Raw genomic sequence first — 17,846 nt, 5'->3', positions numbered from 1 at the left:
TGGCCAGTATTCAACAGAGTTTGGAATACACCCCGCGGTGGAATTGTGCAAATTTAACAAAGTTTGTCCATACTGATAAAACAGGAAAAATAAAGATAAGTCGGCGGCCTAGGGAGCGGCAGAGGGGTCCGGCTGGTTGGCGGAGTCGTTAGTACCGGTTGGTGGAGTGGACGGCTGGTCAGTCTCCGCTTGGTCGCCTTCAGCAGCAGTCGGCGCACTCGAGCGCGGCTCGTTGTTGGCACGGTCAAGCTGAGGCTGGCCATCCGCTCCGACTTCTGGCACAACTTCTTCGCCTTCCTCGTCCTCCTCATCTTCTCCCTCATCGCTGGAGTCGATCACCTCAGCCGAGTCTTCGTCGTCCTCCGAGTTCAGCCCGAACCACTCCGTTGGCGCCTCGGCACCGTTCTTAGCCAGCTCAGGAACGAAGACGCTGGTGTTGGTGTACTCGGCAATCACCGCTGCCCATTTGACGAGATCGTGCTCCAGCGCCACCAGCTCCTCTTGGGCCTCCTGCCGAAATGGGGTCAGCTAGGCTAGATTTAGCTCAGGATACCACGCCTTGACGAACTCCAAGGCACGGCGCGCTCCAGCTCAGGCCGAGGAACCCTTCCAAGCCTCGAGTCGGCCGGCCGCCACCTCCAGCCAGTCGGCAGTCCGACTGGGTGTGCGTGGAGCCGGCACATCTGGCCAAAGGGCGGAGATCGCTTGGGCCCGGACACGCTGAAGACGGCGCAGCATCTGATGGGCCGGCCGAAGGCGGGCCTGGATGTTGAGAAGCTGTTCGCTAAGGGTCCCGGGGGCGTCGGCAGCGATCTGCACGCCTTCCGCCCTCCGTTCTTCATGATAAGCCTCAATAGCCTGGTTGGCGGCGTCAGAGTGGCTAGGAAAGAAGTCTGCTCAGGCAGAAAGCAAAGAAATCAGAAGTCAGAAGCTAGAAGTCGGCTTGATCGGCAGCCGACAGCTCGAAGAAAGAAATAGAAGGAAGCTTACCATCAACTATGTCTTCAATCCTACCGAAGCCGGATTTCAGCAGCGCCTCCTTGTTGGCCCAAGTGGAGCATTCGGTCTCGAACTCAGCGAGGAGATTGGACTCTTTCACCTCCGCCTTCTTCCGGGCCTTCTGGAGAAGCTCCGCTTGCTCCGCCAATTGCTTGGCCAGTCGGTCACGCTCCTGGGCCAGCTCGTTGCACTCTGCCTCCTTAGCACGCAACACGGTGTTGGCTTCACCCAGTTGCTGCTGCAAGGCAGCGTTGGCCTCTGCAAGAATAGAGAAAGGAAAAAATGTCAACAATCAACAAAGAGGAAGTGCAGTTGCCAGGAACATCCGGCCCGACTGCTCAGCAGTTGGCCCGAATCTCGGGGGCTACAGCCTGCGGGTGCGCTATCGCGCCCCCGCAGAGAAAGAAGTTATCAACAATCAACAAAGAGGAAGTGCAGTTGCCGGGGAGATCCGGCCCGACTGCTCAGCAGTCGGCCCAAATCTCGGGGGCTACAGCTCGCGGGTGCGCTGGCGCGCCCCCGCAGAGAAAGAAAACGAAGACTTACTCTGGCTTTCCGACAAGTCGGCGGTCCGTTGGTCCAGATCTCGGACGTTGGAGTTAAAGGTGGCCGTGTGAAGGTTATGATAATCCTACAATGAAGATATCAGATAAAGTTAGCACTCGGAGCTTGCCAATTAAAGTTCCGAGCCGCCTGCTCAGCAGCCGGCCCAAAACTCGGGGGCTACACCCAGTGGGTGCGCTGGCGCGCCCCCATAGAGAAATACAAGAATCGAAGACGAAGAAGTAAGAAACATACCCGAATGGACGCTCGTGAATCCAGGAACGCCCTGTTGCACTGCTGAAGAGCAGTGGCTTCAGCTCGGAGTTTGGCCTGGACGTCTAGGACCGCTCGATTTAAAGCGCCCTTCCCGCCTCCACGCACCCATTCAGTGGGCGTGGCGTTGGTTGCTTCGGCATCCGGGACTGACGAGCTCGCAACGCCGGCTTCCAGCAGTCGTGGCGCCGAAGTCGCCTTCGCGCTTCGGCGGCGCGATGGTGTGAGGGCCTCAGAAGCCGGGCCCGTCGCCATCTCGCCTCCGGCTGGCGGCACCGGCGGAGCGGCCGGCCGGTTGTCCTGTGCTCCTCCGGACAGCGGTGGCGGAGGTACCTCCGCCTCCGGCATGACGACATCGCCGCCTTCCCTCTCCATGGCCGGATGTTCGTCGCCGGCTCCCCCAGTCGGCGCCGTGAACTCTGGTGGTGGCGGCGCGGAGTTCAAGGGGACGACAAACAGCGGCGCCTGACGGCACGCGGCTTCTTCGGCCAGCTTCTTCGCCGCGGTGTCAGCCTCAGCCTCCGCCAGCTTCTTCAATGCGGCGGCCTCCGCCTTATCCGCTTCTGCCTTCTCCCTACGGGCAGCTTCCCGCTCCGCACGCGCCTCCTGCGCATTTCGTTCCGGCACCTCCCGGAGGTCGGCGGCAGGGTCGATTCGCCGGGTGGTGGAGGAGGTCTCCGCCGACCCAATGACGGAGGCGGCGGCCGACTTCTCAAGAGAGAGCGGGGCCCTGGGTCAAGAAAAATAAAGAAGAGAAGCTCAGATAGAATCGACAAAACAGGAAAGCACAAGAAAAAGATACTTACGCCGACACCATAGGAGGCGTCTTCGAAAGCTTCTAGAACTTGGCCGCCTTCGCGGCGGCCTCCTTCCGCCTGGTCGCGGCGGTCGGGTTCTTGGTCTTCTTCGGCGCGCTGCCAAACAAGACGGCGCCTTGTTTGCGCTTGCGCGTGCCGCCTTGAGCAACCGGCTCGGCGGAGGGGCCCACGTCCGCCTTGCCGGCGCCTCGCGCATAGCGCGGCTCGTCCTCCTCCTCATCATCATCGGGCCAGGTCTCGAGGCCGCCTCCATCTTCGGAGCTGCCTGCTCTGTCGCCGCCGCCTATGGCGTCGTCCTCCAGGGCGGCCGCCCCCAAGTCGGGGTCGTCCACATCGCTCACCTCCCGGTCTGGCTGGTAGCCTCCACCCAGGCCCACGATGGCGGCCATCGCCGGAGACATGTGGATCTACGTTCCGAAGACCGACTATTCAAGACAGCAAGACCAAGGCCAAGACGAGGTACTGAAAAGAAAAGAGTTGAGAAACTTATAGCCGGCGGCGGGTTGGCGTGGGAGTATGGCCGCTTGCCGAATCGCCATGACCCTTCCGATAGCTTGAGATCGAAGATCTCGTTCACCACGCGGGCAACCTCAGCAGTCGGCATGTCCCTAGTGCACATCCGGCTCGGGTCACGGTGCCCGCTCATCTGGCAGATCAGATGAGGCCGGCCTTGGAGCGGGAGAACCCAACGCACGACGAAGGTGACCAGCAGGTCGGACGCCTTGAGGCCTTCTGCATCCGTCAGCATCCGGAGCCGGTTGACCGCGGCGGTGGCATCGGCCGACATGGGCTTCGGCTTGTAGCCCCAGTTGACCCGAGGTTCGGCCGGAGGGCCGACTTCGTAGGGCGGCAGGTTGATGAAGTCGATGGACGGGTCGACGTTCTCCACGTAAAAATATGATTTCTGCCACAGTTTGACCGACTGTGACAGCTTGATGGAGGGGAAGGCATTCTTCGAAGACGGACGGCGCACCGTGACGAAGGCGCCACACTGGGCCGCCTTCTCCTTGACGGAGGTGCCCAGTTTTGTGTAGAAAAACGCTCCCCACAACTCGATGGTGGGGAGGATGCCCAGGTAGCCCTCGCACATCGTGACAAAGGCGGACAGCAGCGTCACGGTGTTGGGCGTCAGATGACGAGGTTGAAGATGGTAGAAGTCAAGGAAGGAGCGGAGGAACCCACTCGCCGGCAGGCCGAAGCCGCGGAGGAAGTGCGAGCGAAAGATAACCCGCTCGCCTCCCTCCGGCGCCGGCGAGATCTCCTTCACCGGCGGTACGCGCACCTTGACGAAGCCCGCGCCGGGCAGTCGCTGTGTGGCGCGAAGGAAGGCGAGATGGTCGTCTATCATGACTGAGCCGTCCCAATCCCCTCCCCGTTCGCGCGCCATGGAGTTCGAGCTGGACGGAGAGATGGCGCGGCGGCGAGGAAAAAGACCGCGGTGAAGCGAGAGGTTTGGGGCAGAAGAGATCGATGACAACGAGTTGCGGCCGCGCTTCGGCGGAGCGAAGAGGTGCAGCGGCAGCAAGAGGAGGAGAAGGGCGAAAATGGCAAAGGGAGAGCAGGGCGCGCGTGTCCTGCCGCTCCCCCTCCTCCCCCTACTTATAGCCCCTGGGCTACGAAGCCGAGGGGCCGGGGCATGGAAAAATCGTGGGATTAACTGCACCCACGACCCCGCGATTATTGCGTGAGTTACTGCGCGCAGTAACTCTGCATGGAATCGCAACCGTCTACCTCGGCCGCAGCGGATCCGCTCGCGCGCCGAGGCCCGGTAATGGCGGGCCCAGCCTGCTGTCGCGTCCCATCATGCGCGTGGGCTGGCAGGCTGGCCCGACTGGCTGGCGTCACGTGGCATGCTTGCAGCGAGCGGCGGGCCTAGAGGCCTAGCAAGCACGCCACCAGGTTCCCGTCTTGGCGTTTCAAAAATTATCAGACGAGCCCGCCTGGTCACGGCCGACTCCCAGCAGGCGGCACACCAGGAGACGGACGAGGCATTCAACAAGAGCACTCGGAGAAGGAAACTGCTGAGGCACCTCGGCTTATCAGCCGCGACACCTCACCAGCTTCGGGGACTACTATCGGAGTAATGGGCCACGGGTAGCCTAACCCGAGTCCCTGAACGTCTCAAGACATCGGGGCCAGCTGCGCCCCTCAAGCATCAAGGACAAAGCGCCGCCTTCTGTTGGCCGGCTGGGTCAAGCGGCCGGCTGCCAGAAGGCGGCCATGCACCAGAAGACGGGCCGACTCCTAGCAGGCGGCCTCCAGAGAGGCCAGCTCCTAGCAGGCGGCCCACGACGCCCTCAAAGTCTGCGCCTCCATTAAGAAGATAAGACAGGATGTGGCTACAGTGTAGCCCATCACCCCCATATCCAGGGCACGACGCGGCCACAGTGCCCCGTACAGGCGGAGATCTCTGCACGGCGCGGCACTGTTGCCACTCCATCCTTGACGTCACCCCTGTCAGGCGGAGCCCTGCTCCCATGACGGCCTGTCGGTGCGGCCCGCGGGCGGCGGGCCCTACCAGGCAGCGAGAGCCCGGAAGGCAGCAGAACCTGACCAGTCGGACCCGAGGGAGGCCGGCCTCTAGCAGGCGGCCCACTCCTCCCTCGGAGTCCGTGCACCATTAACCAGATGGGACATGGTGTGGCTACAGCGATCTCCCACCAGACGGCGGGACTGTAGCCACGCCTTCCCGACCAAGCGTGCGTCGTTAGCATGACGGCTATAGTAACAAGCAGCCGGCAAGACCCGCGAGCGGCGGGCGGCCTGTCGGCCCCGTACCAGACCAGGCGGCGGGCCCCAGTAGCTAGCGGAGAAGCCGGCGACCAGAGACACCGACATCCGGGCCCTACACCCGGCCAGATTACGATTGTACCCCTGGGGGTAGGCCTATATAAACCCCCCAGGACACCCATGCAAAGGGTTCCCAACCTGTTAGACCTAGACACACACATAGAGAGAGGGGAGAGCTAGCCTGCTTTCTCCTACCTCTAGCATACAGCTCGAGGAGCACCATTGTACTCACTAGTGACTTAGTGATCATGCGGAGACCCCGCAGAGCAGGACTAGGGGTGTTATCTCCTAGGAGAGCCCCGAACCTGGGTAAAGTACGCCGGCGTTCGTGTCTACGCCTCATCCCGCTTCCGGGCACCGGCGACGTTCTACTCGCTCCCACCATGATAAGCCATCCCTTGGCATATGTCGCACCCAACCCCGACACACAATTTTGTGAATTACCCTATAGAATGCATGTTCTTCTCGGTCGGAATAGGCAGTTCTTTCTCTTAGAGCATCTCTAGCAGACCCCGTATAACGCACTAAACTATAAAATAACCGCCGGTTTACAGTTTTCGGCGAAAAAAGCGACCCGAATAGAAACCGTAAACGGCTTCGACCCGTAATTTTTTTAAGGGGCGCGGAAAACATCCCCGCCGAAACTGTGAATATAAGGATTTCGGAGCCAAACCGAAGGGGCCCTGTATACACGAACCACCGTTGGCGGGAGTTTAACCGCCATCGGAATCTTCATGGTCGCTCCCGTCCACTCGTCTCCAACGCCAGCCGCGCGCCCGCGGCCCTTCGCCCCGGCTGCCGCGCTCGCCCGTCTCTCGAACGGAGCTAGCTAGCTGCTAGCTCAATCGATTCGCACGGAGCTAGCTAGCTCGATGCGTGTCTCCCGACGGCGGCCGCGCCCGCCAGCCGCCGGTCGCTGGAGTCCCGCCGCTGCGGCCGCCCCGTGTCTTCCTCGTCCGCTTGTCCGCCGGTGGCCGCGCTGGTCGATTTCAAGTTGGCCTGAGGAAGATGACGACCAAAAAAAAGCCAGTTGTGGGTATATTTAGAGAATATTCTTTTTACGGGTTAATTATACGGGCTCTGTTCGGTCGCAACTAAAATTGGCCCTTATAATGTGTTTTTCTTGGCCCGTAAAACACTTATACGGGTCGCAGTTTTAAGGGGTCTGCTAGAGATGCTCTTAAAACCGTACTTAAACTGTAAAAACGTCTTATATCAAGGGGCAAAGTGAGCACAACAAAAATATTTAGATTGATGTACACACCGAAAACAGTCATGAGCATATTTTTCGTTTGAAAAACACAGTACAAATGCAAATGCTTGTACATATACATACATACATTTATCATTTATGAATGCACGGAGGCACAACCTACCATCGAGAGATGGAGTCGGCATAGATATTGACAAAGTCGTCACGTGTAATTCATAGTCGAAGGGTGTCTCATCCCATTAAAAAAGGATAATGATGTCAAAAATATTAAAATAAATCTAGTAAAATGTGAGCACCTGTGCTAATCTGGATTTAAATCTAGATGGACAGATTTCACCATACCCAACCTATCTTGCTGACGCTGAGCTATGCTCATTTATTCTGGTGCACGACAGTAGCACATGTGCACGCAGCGCGCTATAAGGGGCAGCGAGCATCGAAATCTTCTTCCTCCCGTGCGAGCGGTGCGGCGGAGCGATGCCGGCCGGTGAGCCCCTCCCCGGCCGTGGTGCCAGCAGCAGGCCTGCAGCGCCGGCCACAGCGTACTCTGGTCATCACCGCCTCTTCTTCTTTTTCTCGGTCCACCTCGGTCGTTCTGGCTCGCTTGACCAAGCAAAGATTTATCCATGGCTGACTTTTCTTATCCCACAGGCGTTGCCAAGAAGCTGCCACTGGCTCTGCTCGTGTTCTTCTCGGCACTGCTCTACAACCAGATTCAGCCGCCGCCGCCAAAGGTCCCTGGCTCGCCGGGCGGGCCTCCGATCACGGCAAACCGGACAAAGCTCAGGGACGGCAGGCACCTGGCCTACCTGGAATCCGGCGTCCCAAAGGATCAGGCCAAGTACAAGATCATTTTCGTCCATGGCTTCTTCTGCTGCAGATACGACGTGCTCAACGTCTCCCAGGTACAGGGATTTGGCATCGCTCTTTCTATGCATCATACGCAGACGAACCAGAGAGTTGACTGAATAGTCTTGAGCTGCACTCTGTTCTCAGGGGCTGCTACAGGAACTGGGCATCTACCTGCTGTCCTTCGACCGGCCGGGGTACTGCGAGAGCGACGCGCACCCGGCGCGGACGGAGGAGAGCATCGCCGTCGACATCGCCGAGCTGGCCGACAACCTGCAGCTGGGGCCCCGGTTCCACCTCATGGGCTTCTCCATGGGCGGCGAGATCATGTGGAGCTGCCTCAAGCACATCCCGCACAGGTAACAAGTGCTGGAATCCCATCTTCTCCCCCCCATTACAACCTGTGACGTCTTTCTTAACCATACTGCATCTTCCCATGCCATGGATGGAATCGGGCGGCGCAGGCTCGCCGGCGTGGCCATTCTCGCGCCGGTAGGCAACTACTGGTGGTCCGGCCTGCCGCCGGACGTGTACCAGGAGGCGTGGTACGTGCAGTTCCCGCAAGACCGAGCCGCCGTCTGGGTCGCCCACCACCTCCCGTGGCTGGCCAACTGGTGGAACACCCAGAGGCTGTTCCCAAGCTCCAGCGTCAAGGCCCGCAACCCCGCCATCTACTCCAGGGAAGACAAGCCGCTCAGCGCCAAATTCGCCCAGCGAGCCCACAATGCAAGAGAGAAGAACACTTGAACTTGAATGAACTACTAGTAGTAATTAAGCTCCTGATCTGACGCTTTGGTTTGTTTGCTTGTTCGGGTGATGTACAGAAGCAGGTCACGCAGCAAGGGGAGCACGAGTCCCTGCACCGGGACATGATCGTCGGGTTCGGGAAGTGGGGATGGAGCCCGCTGCAGCCGGGCAACCCGTTCGCCGGCGTTGGCGACGATGTGAAGGTGCACCTGTGGCACGGAGTCGAAGACCTGTTCGTGCCTGTTGCCCTGTCCCGGTACATCAGCAAGAGGCTCCCCTGGGTGATCTACCACGAGCTCCCGACGGCCGGCCACCTGTTCCCGGTCGCCGACGGGATGCCCGACGTCATCGTCAAGTCGCTGCTGCTCGGAGACGGGTGATGATGGTTTGTTTCGAGCGAGAGCGAGAGATGGGCCATTAGGATTTCGAATAAATTCACCACCTTAACACTTGAATTAGATTGAGCACTTGGCCCGGGGAGTAAAGGTAGACTATCCCTGTTTTAATACTATGCACTTCGAGATGTACCCTCCAGTGCCAAGTTGCTGCGATATCATATCAATCAAATACTGAAACGTGGTTTTGGCGTGTCCCCTGCAATAGAAAATTGCAGAGATGAGCGTGCCCTAGGTACCCCTGTCCGGGCTTACAGGATCCCTCATTTTTTTTAGGTCAAAATTTGGCCATAAACTTAACAAATATAAAAAGTTTGTTCATATGTATCAATTTTTTTGCTATAAAAATAATTTATTATTTAAATTAAATTTGATTCAAAAGACAAAGGAGCACTTGTAAAAATTGCTCAAATCTACTATCCACCTTTTTGTAAACCCTTGAGCATTTATGAACAACTATTTTATTCCACTGGGAAAAGCTCAAGGGTCTTTTGCTCGTAGGGATCAGCCTGGTGGCTGCTTGTCCTAGCAACGTTTTATTTTGGATAAAGCTCTCTAAATTGACCACACACAAGAAAAGACTAGCCGATGATAAAGTTTCAAAGCACGGTACTATCCCCGTCCTTGTCAATGTCACTTTTCAGGACTAGATATGCCTTCCAAGAATTGTATTGACACTTAAATCCAACAAACAAACGACATAAATGGATAAAGAAAACATCCTGCATTTCCTGCAAAACCCTTGAGCTTTTTCCAATGGAATAAAATAGTTGTTCAGTTTCAGACATGTCCCCGAGTGTATCACTTGATTTTGGAATCAGAGCTGCACTTTTGAGGGCTCTCCCAATGCTCATTTCTTAGTACAGTCTTAAAGCAAATACAATATGATGATGTAAGCATGCTATAAGGATTTGAATATAATATTATTGATTTTTTTGAACGAAAACACTAGAAGCATCCGACTTTAAATTAATAAAGCCACTAGGCGGCATCGAAACAAGGTTCAAAGTGCTACGACAACATGGACAGACCAGCAAATATTAAACATGGTAGAACTCTAACACATCCCCTACAGCCATCCTCCTGATAAGTGAAGGGACTCCCAAAAGAGGCTCAATCATGCGTCGCGTCTTGCCTTGCCAGTACCTGAGTCATTCTGATCCGTTCTAAGACTTCCAGCATGCGCTCAGCATCACGCTCCTTCCCCAACGGTATCCAGGTCTGTAGAAAGAGATGCTATTTGAAAATCACCTCAGTGGGGTGGTTAGGGAATTTGTTCTCTATTGTAATTTTGTTACGAATCGTCCAAATAGCCCAAAGCAGCGCCCTTACGCAGCGCCAAGCTATCCTAGCGTCGGACCCCTTCTGGGTTTTAATCAAGGTGAGTAAATCCGCACCCGAGGAGGGGTTCCAGTTCGTTTGAAACGCGTCCCTAACCGCGCTCCACGCAAACTTGGCTAGATGGTAGCGAAAAAACACATGGTTTGCGTCCTCTCCCAGGCCACAAACCGCACAGACCCGTCCGACGGACCGTTTCGCTTAGCTACATTGTCGGATGTTGGGAGGCGGTTTCTAAACATTTACCACAAGAAGATTTTTATCTTGAGTGGCAACCGGCCTTCCATAGCCCCCTGGCTATATCCAGCGCATTCCCTTTGGTCAAATTACTATATAGAGATTTTACCGAGAACTTCGTGGAGGCAGACAGGCTCCAGTGCACGGTATCGGCCCCCGAGCCAAATGATGTTCCTCCAATCTTTTGTACTAGGTCTTCCCAAACCGCCCGTTCGGCCGGGGAGAGAGCCCGTACAAAGTGGATGGCGGGAGGAGAGGATCTCAATGCCTCACCCACCATAATGTTTGTATCGGTAGACACTTGATAGATGGAGGGGTGACTCTGCCATAATGGGACCGGCCCCAACCAACAGTCAAGCCAGAACCGAGTGGATTGACCGTTGTTGATCCTAAACTTGGACCCAACCGCGAAAGCCGGCCGAACCGCTTGGATCCCATTCCAGAACGCGGATCCGGACGATTTTGCCGTGAAGAGGTTCCCATTCGGGAAGTATTTTGCACGGAGAAGGTATGCCCAGAGTCTCGACTCGTTTTGGGCTAGACGCCACCACCACTTTGTGAGCAAGGCCACATTCATGAGCTTAGAGTTTGTGATACCCAAACCCCCAATTTTTTTGGCCTACAAACTGCAACCCATTTAACCAGGGGGTATTTACGCTTGATGCCGGTTCCTTCCCAAAAGAACCTTGAACGAGGGGTGTCTAGCTTAGAGTGGACTCCATCAGCGAGGAGAAACATCCCCATAGTAAACAGTGGTAGGGAGGATAGACTCGAGTTAGTGAGGATAAGCCTAGCCGTTGACGACATAAATATACCTTTCCATGGGCTTACTCTATTGGCCACCTTCCCGTAGAGGGGCTCCCATTCTTGGATAGAGAGTTTCCGGTGGGATATCGGTAGGCCAAGGTACTTAATTGGAAAGCTCCCTAGCTTACAGTTAAGCAAGTTAGCTACCCGCTCGCTATCTTGGTCAACCATCCCCATGGTGATGACCTCGCTTTTCAGGAAGTTGATTTTCAAACCTGATAAGATTTCAAATGATAGCAGCAGGAGCTTGGTAGAGGCGATGTTGTGATCATCTGGCTCGAACAGCAACATCGTGTCATCAGCGTATTGGAGGTGGGTCACCCCCCAGGGATGAGGTGGGGCACCAACCCCTTGATGTGGCCCGCCGCCCTGGCTTTGGCTATCATCGCCGACAGGGCATCCACAACGAAGTTGAAGATCAGCGGTGAGATGGGGTCTCCTTGACGGAGCCCTTTTTTGTTGCGGAATTTTTCCCATCTCTCCGTTAATTATAACCGCGGTGTGACCTCCACTGATCAGGTGCATGATACGATGCACAAATCCTTCCTCAAAACCCTTTTTGAGGAGGACCTCCCGCACGAACTCCCAGTTCACACGGTCATAGGCTTTTTCGAAGTCTGATTTTAGGATAACGCCCTTCTGTTTGGTGCGCTTCAGCTCGTGAACTATTTCTAAGAGCGCAATCGGGCCTTCAAGGATATTCCTACCCTTGAGGAAGGCCATTTGACTATTGAGAATTATACGTTGTGCGACTGGCGCCAGCCTAGTGGCGTAGTACTTAGCACAGATCTTGAAAGGTACGTTAATGAGGGTGATTGGCCGGAACAGCTTGATGGTGTCTGCACCTTTGACCTTAGGGATCAGGCAAATGGCACGTAGTTAAGGCGGGACAGATCCACTGTGCTTAGGGCAAAGCCATTCGCGATCGCGTAGATCAGGTGTCTAAGGGTTGGCCAAAACTTTTTGAAGAACTCCACAGGCCATCCGTCCGGACCTGGCATCGTGTCGATCTTCATGTTAGCTAGGGCCCTATCTATCTCTTGCAGCAGGAAGGACATGGCTAGGGCATCGTTCTCCTGCTGAGATACTTTCTCCGCTGGATCCCACAAATTTTCCCGAAGGCTGAGTCTTTTCTCCTCGGCTGTTCCCAACAGGCCAATGAAGAACTCATAAATGTGGCTCACGATCTCACTTTGGGTCACTAGGGGGCCGTTTTCCACCTGAAGGCACAAAAAATGGAGCTTTTGCACTTCCGGCCATTCGTGTAGGCATGCAAGTAGCCGGTATTGGCATCCCCTTAGTGACCCACTTGACACCGCCCCTACAGCGTCAGTATTCCTCTTCCACTCTCAGGATCGCCAAGACTTGGTTTTCAAGTAAGTATCTATGGTCCCACTCCACTTCGTAGAATGGTCTAGCATCTGCCTAAGCATCCAGGGCCGCGATCTCGTCAACAAGCCGCTCCCTTTCCCTTTTAGACGCACTCCCGTGAATAGCCCCCCATCCATGGAGGAAGGCCCGTAAGGTCACAGCCGCGGAGGCCAAGAACTCCGCAGGGCCGCGTTGGCGACCAAGCTGCTGCCCGATCAGCTCCCAACGATCTGTGACCATCTGGACAAAACCTTCGGCCTCGAACCATGCCGTTTCGAAGTAAAATCTTCTACTACGGCGGGCACTGTCCTCCCCTGAGGACAGGATTAGAGGGACATGATCCGAACCTATGCGCATCTCATCCACCAAGGAACACAGAGGAAAAAGCACCTCCCATTCTCCGGTGCAAAAAACACGGTCTAGGACGTAGCGTACTGGCGCCCTTTGTTTATTAGTCCAGGTGAATCTGGCACCTGTCCTAGCGATTTCACGTAGCGCAGCGGCTACGATGGCATTATTAAAAAGGGACACCTATACCCAGTCCACATTGTCGTTGTTCTTGTCCGCCCTCGAGCGGATCAAGTTAAAATCTCTGCCAACAACCAGCGGAATGTTAATCGCTCTTTTGGCCCCGACCAAAGTCGTCATCTCCCCAAAGAAATCAGCCGACCTCGCATGATCGGCTGGCCCGTAAACACTCACAATCACCCAAGTCAGCCCGGAAACACGATGTCAAACTGTCGCAGCGATAAAAAACACACCGGATTCCCACAATATTACATCACATATATCACGATTACAACCCATAAGAAGACCATCCGAGTGGCCAGAAGAAGGCAGCCAGAACCAGTCGAAACGCTGCAAGGGATCGAAAGTGAGAAGATCTCTAAAAGTGAAGTCAGCTTTAATAGTTTCCTGCAGCGCCACGACATCAATACGCTCTTTGGCCATGTATTCTCTAAGTTGCGTCCGACGGCCCCCGTGGCCGTAGCCGTGAATATTCCAGGAAATGAACCGCATTAGATAATATGATTGCAGAGGAGAACTCCACGGGAGCTCACTGCTTTGGACACTCTCTTCTGAGCCGGAGCACGGCTGGAAGAAGGGACTTCCAAAGCTTCCCTAGCTCCGGCTCCCTCATTGGGCCCAAGGCCAGCACCAGCCCCTACAGATGCCGTTGCCGGCTCAGCCAATGCATGCTCTGCTATGCAACGAGCAACAACGGAGTGAGAGCGGCCTGAGCTTCCTCCCTCGCGCGCACAAGTGAAATAATATCCTCATTGGAGGTCTCTACCGCGATGCCACTATCGTTCAGAATTGAAGCAAGATGATCATCCGAAAATGCGTTCAAAATCCTAAAGGAGGGGATCAAATTACCTGACGCTTCCATGTTCTTGACAGCAATGCGCGGCTTGGCACTTTCCAGGGACGTCATGTCCCCCAGCTTGGCCTTGGCTCGAACGCTGGGAGCACGCTGCACCATGGGGGTCGCCTTGGATCGCTTGGCCTTGATAGACGAACCGGACGCCACCAAAGCCTCCCCGAGATCACCCCGCATCGCCTCCACAGGCCTAGGATCCGCTAGCACCACCGTCTTGGACACGGGCTTCCGCCCCGCTGTCTTCTTGGGCTGCCTGCCGGATCCGCTCGAAACACAATGCCCCGATGCCGGAGTGAGATTCGAGTCCTCATTGAGCACACATCCAGAATCGACCCCCCTCCCACCACCGGAGAGGAGGGCTGGATGAACTCCAGCTCCGCCACCGGAGCAGCTACCGGGGGCCTCGTGGCAGGGAGGTTGGAGCCATACTCATCAAAGGCCAGCCCCAGGGAGCTGGCGAGGGGGGGGATGCTGACCGCTGTGTCCTGAGTCGCCACCACCATATCGCCCCCACCAGAAATGCCAACCTTGTCCCACGTCTTTGTGTCAATAGATGTGTCCTGGATGCTATCCTCGTGGTCACCTTCCTGTCCCTCCATCACCACATCTTGCCCCGCCATCACCACATCTCTGGCCGCGGGCTCCCTTTGATTCCTAGCAGGAGCATGCTTGTCTTTACTCAAGTCTCCCCAGCTGGTTTTGCTGATGTTGGCCGCTGGCTGGTGCTGCCCAGACTTGTCAGGCTGGCTTGGGGGCTGCTGGGTAGAGGGGCCCGATCCAGGCGCACCACCGTCCCCCAGTCGACGAGGGAGGCGTTCAAGCTCCACCTTCATTTGAAAGCCCTCGTGGTTAAACCACACCTGAACCGTGCCGTTAAGCTTCTCCGATGCCTTGCACGCCAATTTCATCCTCACCGGCCCCAACCTGATGAGGGGGAGCTCGTCGACCATAATCGGATGACCCATCATCTTGAAAGCTTCCTTAATGTGCTCCACCCTGCGGTGCTTCTTAGGAATGCCATGGAGGCGCACCCATGCCTCGGGAATTACCATAGGTGGTATCTCTTCATGGACCATGCCCCGGACCCGAGCAGTAATATCGTTGATCGGCAGGAAAAGCTTACCGCTGGACCTGGCCATGTGCAGGAGGTCCTGATACATCTCCAACGTATCTATAATTTTTGATTGTTCCATGCTATTATATTATCCATCTAGGATGTTTTATATGCATTTATATGCTATTTTATATGTTTTTGGGACTAACCTATTAACCTAGAGCCCAGTGCCAGTTTCTGTTTTTTCCTTGTTTTTGAGTATCGCAAAAAGGAATACCAAATGGAGTCCAATTGATGTGCCAATTTTTGATGATTTTTTATAGACCAAAAGAAGCCCCCTGAGTAAAAAGAGTTGGGCCAGAAGAGTCCCGGCCCATCCACGACGGTGGGGGGCGCTCCCTACCCCCTGGGCGCGCCCCCTATCTCGTGGACGACTCGGAGACCCCCCTGACGTGAGACCTACGCCAACAATTCCTACAAATACAGAAACCTCCAGAAAATAACCTAGATCGGGAGTTCCGCCGCCGCAAGCCTCTGTAGCCACCAAAAACCAATTGGGACCCTGTTCCGGCACCCTGCCAGAGGGATCCCTCACCAGTGGCCATCTTCATCATCCTGGCGCTCTCCATGACGAGGAGGGAGTAGTTCACCTCGAGGCTGAGGGTATGTACTAGTAGCTATGTGTTTGATCTCTCTCTCTCTCTCTCTCGTGTTCTTGATTTGGCATGATCTTGATGTACCGCGAGCTTTGCTATTATAGTTGGATCTTATGATGTTTCTCCCCCTCTACTCTCTTGTAATGGATTGAGTTTTCCCTTCGAAGTTATCTTATCAGATTGAGTCTTAAAGGATTTGAGAACACTTGATATATGTCTTGCGTGGGATACCCGTGGTGACAATGGGGTATTCTATTGATCCACTTGATGTATGTTTGGGTGATCAACTTGCGGGTTCCGTGACCTTGGGAATCTAAGCATAGAGGTTGGCACACGTTTTCGTCTTGACTTTCCGGTAGAAACTTTGGGGCACTCTTTGAAGTTCTTTGTGTTGGTTGAATAGATGAATCTGAGATTGTGTGATGCATATCGTATAATCATACCCACGGATTGAGGTGACATTGGAGTATCTAGGTGACATTAGGGTTTTGGTTGATTTGTGTCTTAGGGTGTTATTCTAGTACAAACTCTAGGATAGATCGAACGGAAAGAATAGCTTCATGTTATTTTACTACGGACTCTTGCATAGATCAATCAGAAAGGATAACTTTGAGGTGGTTTCGTACCCTACAATAATCTCTTCGTTTGTTCTCCACTATTAGTGACTTTGGAGTGACTCTTTGTTGCATGTTGAGGGATAGTTATATGATCCAATTATGTTATTATTGTTGAGAGAACTTGCACTAGTGAAAAGTATGAACCCTAGGCCTTGTTTCCTAGCATTGTGATACCGTTTACACTCACTTTTATTGCTTGTTACCTTGCTGTTTTTATATTTTCAGATTACAAAAACCCATATCTACCATCCATATTGCACTTGTATCACCATCTCTTCGCCGAACTAGTGCACCTATACAATTTACCATTGTATTGGTTGTGTTGGGAACACAAGAGACTCTTTGTTATTTGGTTGCAGGGTTGCTTGAGAGAGACCATCTTCATCCTACGCCTCCCACGGATTGATAAACCTTAGGTCATCCACTTGAGGGAAATTTGCTACTGTCCTACAAACCTCTGCACTTGGAGGCCCAACAACGTCTACAAGAAGAAGGTTGCGTAGTAGACATCAAGCAATTTCTGGCGTCGTTGCCGGGGAGGTGAGTGCTTGAAGGTATATCTTTAGATCTTGCAATCGAATCTTTTAGTTTCTTATTTTATCACTAGTTTAGTCTATAAAAGAAAACTACAAAAAAATGGAATTAAGGGTGCCTCATATGCTTCATCTTTTTAATGTCTTTCGTGGAAATGATGGGAAGGAAAATTGTGCTCAAGTACTAGAAGAAGAATTACATAGAATGCTTCGCATAAAATATGTGAATGATGAACATGATTGCAATGTTGTTAGTATGAATTCTTTGAATACCCATGATGCTAATGATATGCAAAGCCACAAGCTTGGGGATGCTATGTTTGATGAAGATGATATGTTTAGTCCCCCAAGTTTTGATGAGCAAATTTATTATGATGAAAGCATGCCTCCTATTTATGATGATTATTGTGATGACACGTATGCTATAAAGAATAAAGATAACCATGAGACTTGTCATCATTATTTTAATTTTCAATTGGATTATGCTTCACATGATAGTTATTTTGTTGAGTTTGCTCCCACTACTATTGATGAGAATAAATTTGCTTATGTGGAGAGTAGTAAAATTTCTATGCAAGTAGATCATGAAAAGAATGATTTATGTGCTGGTTATATGGTTGAATTCATTCATGATGCTACTGAAAATTATTATGAGAGAGGATCATATGCTTCTACATATTGCAATAATATCAAGTTTCCTCTCTATGTGTTGAAATTCTTGAAGATTTGCTTGTTTTACCTTCCTATGCTAGTTGTTTCATGTTCCCATAAGTAGTTTGCTCACAAAATCCTTATTCATAGGAAGTGGGTTAGACTTAAATGTGCTATTCATATTCTTCATGATTCTCTCTTTATGTTTCAATTCTTATCTTTTATGTGAGCATCATTGAAATCATCATGCCTAGCTAGGGGCGTTAAACGTTAGCGCTTGTTGGGAGGTGTGACACCCAAAATTTTTGGCCTTGTTTTGTTTATTAAAATATTGCCAGGAAATAAAACTTTTCCCAATTGTCAAGTTTTGCCTTTTGTGATATTGGATTTTTGCCTCTAGTGGGAGAAACCCTCAAAGGTATTGTTGGACTTGATTTCTCTCTATAATAAAACAATTATTTATTCAGTGGATTCAAATGTTGCAAGATTTATTTATTCAAAAAGCTTTCTTTCTTTAAAATGATTCCTTTTGCATTTGGGGCCTATTTGCACTACAACCTCTTGACAAATGCTT

General features: G+C 53.2%; 1 protein-coding gene across 1 annotated transcript; it reads left to right on the top strand.

Annotated features, from left to right (window-relative positions):
* The first annotated feature begins 6,987 nt into the window (after positions 1–6,987).
* On the top strand, positions 6,988–8,832 carry LOC123182117 (uncharacterized). Its single transcript, XM_044594582.1, has 5 exons — positions 6,988–7,186; positions 7,288–7,541; positions 7,633–7,844; positions 7,950–8,211; positions 8,310–8,832. The coding sequence occupies exons 1-5, from the start codon at positions 7,114–7,116 to the stop codon at positions 8,610–8,612; spliced, it is 1,104 nt and encodes a 367-aa protein (XP_044450517.1). The 5' UTR covers positions 6,988–7,113; the 3' UTR covers positions 8,613–8,832.
* Positions 8,833–17,846: the final 9,014 nt, after the last annotated feature.

This window comes from Triticum aestivum, chromosome 1D (assembly GCF_018294505.1).
Source record: "Triticum aestivum cultivar Chinese Spring chromosome 1D, IWGSC CS RefSeq v2.1, whole genome shotgun sequence".
In the NCBI taxonomy this organism is placed as follows: domain Eukaryota; kingdom Viridiplantae; phylum Streptophyta; class Magnoliopsida; order Poales; family Poaceae; genus Triticum; species Triticum aestivum.
The sequence above is the reverse complement of the archived record's forward strand: the minus strand, read 5'-3'. Positions and strand labels throughout refer to the sequence as shown.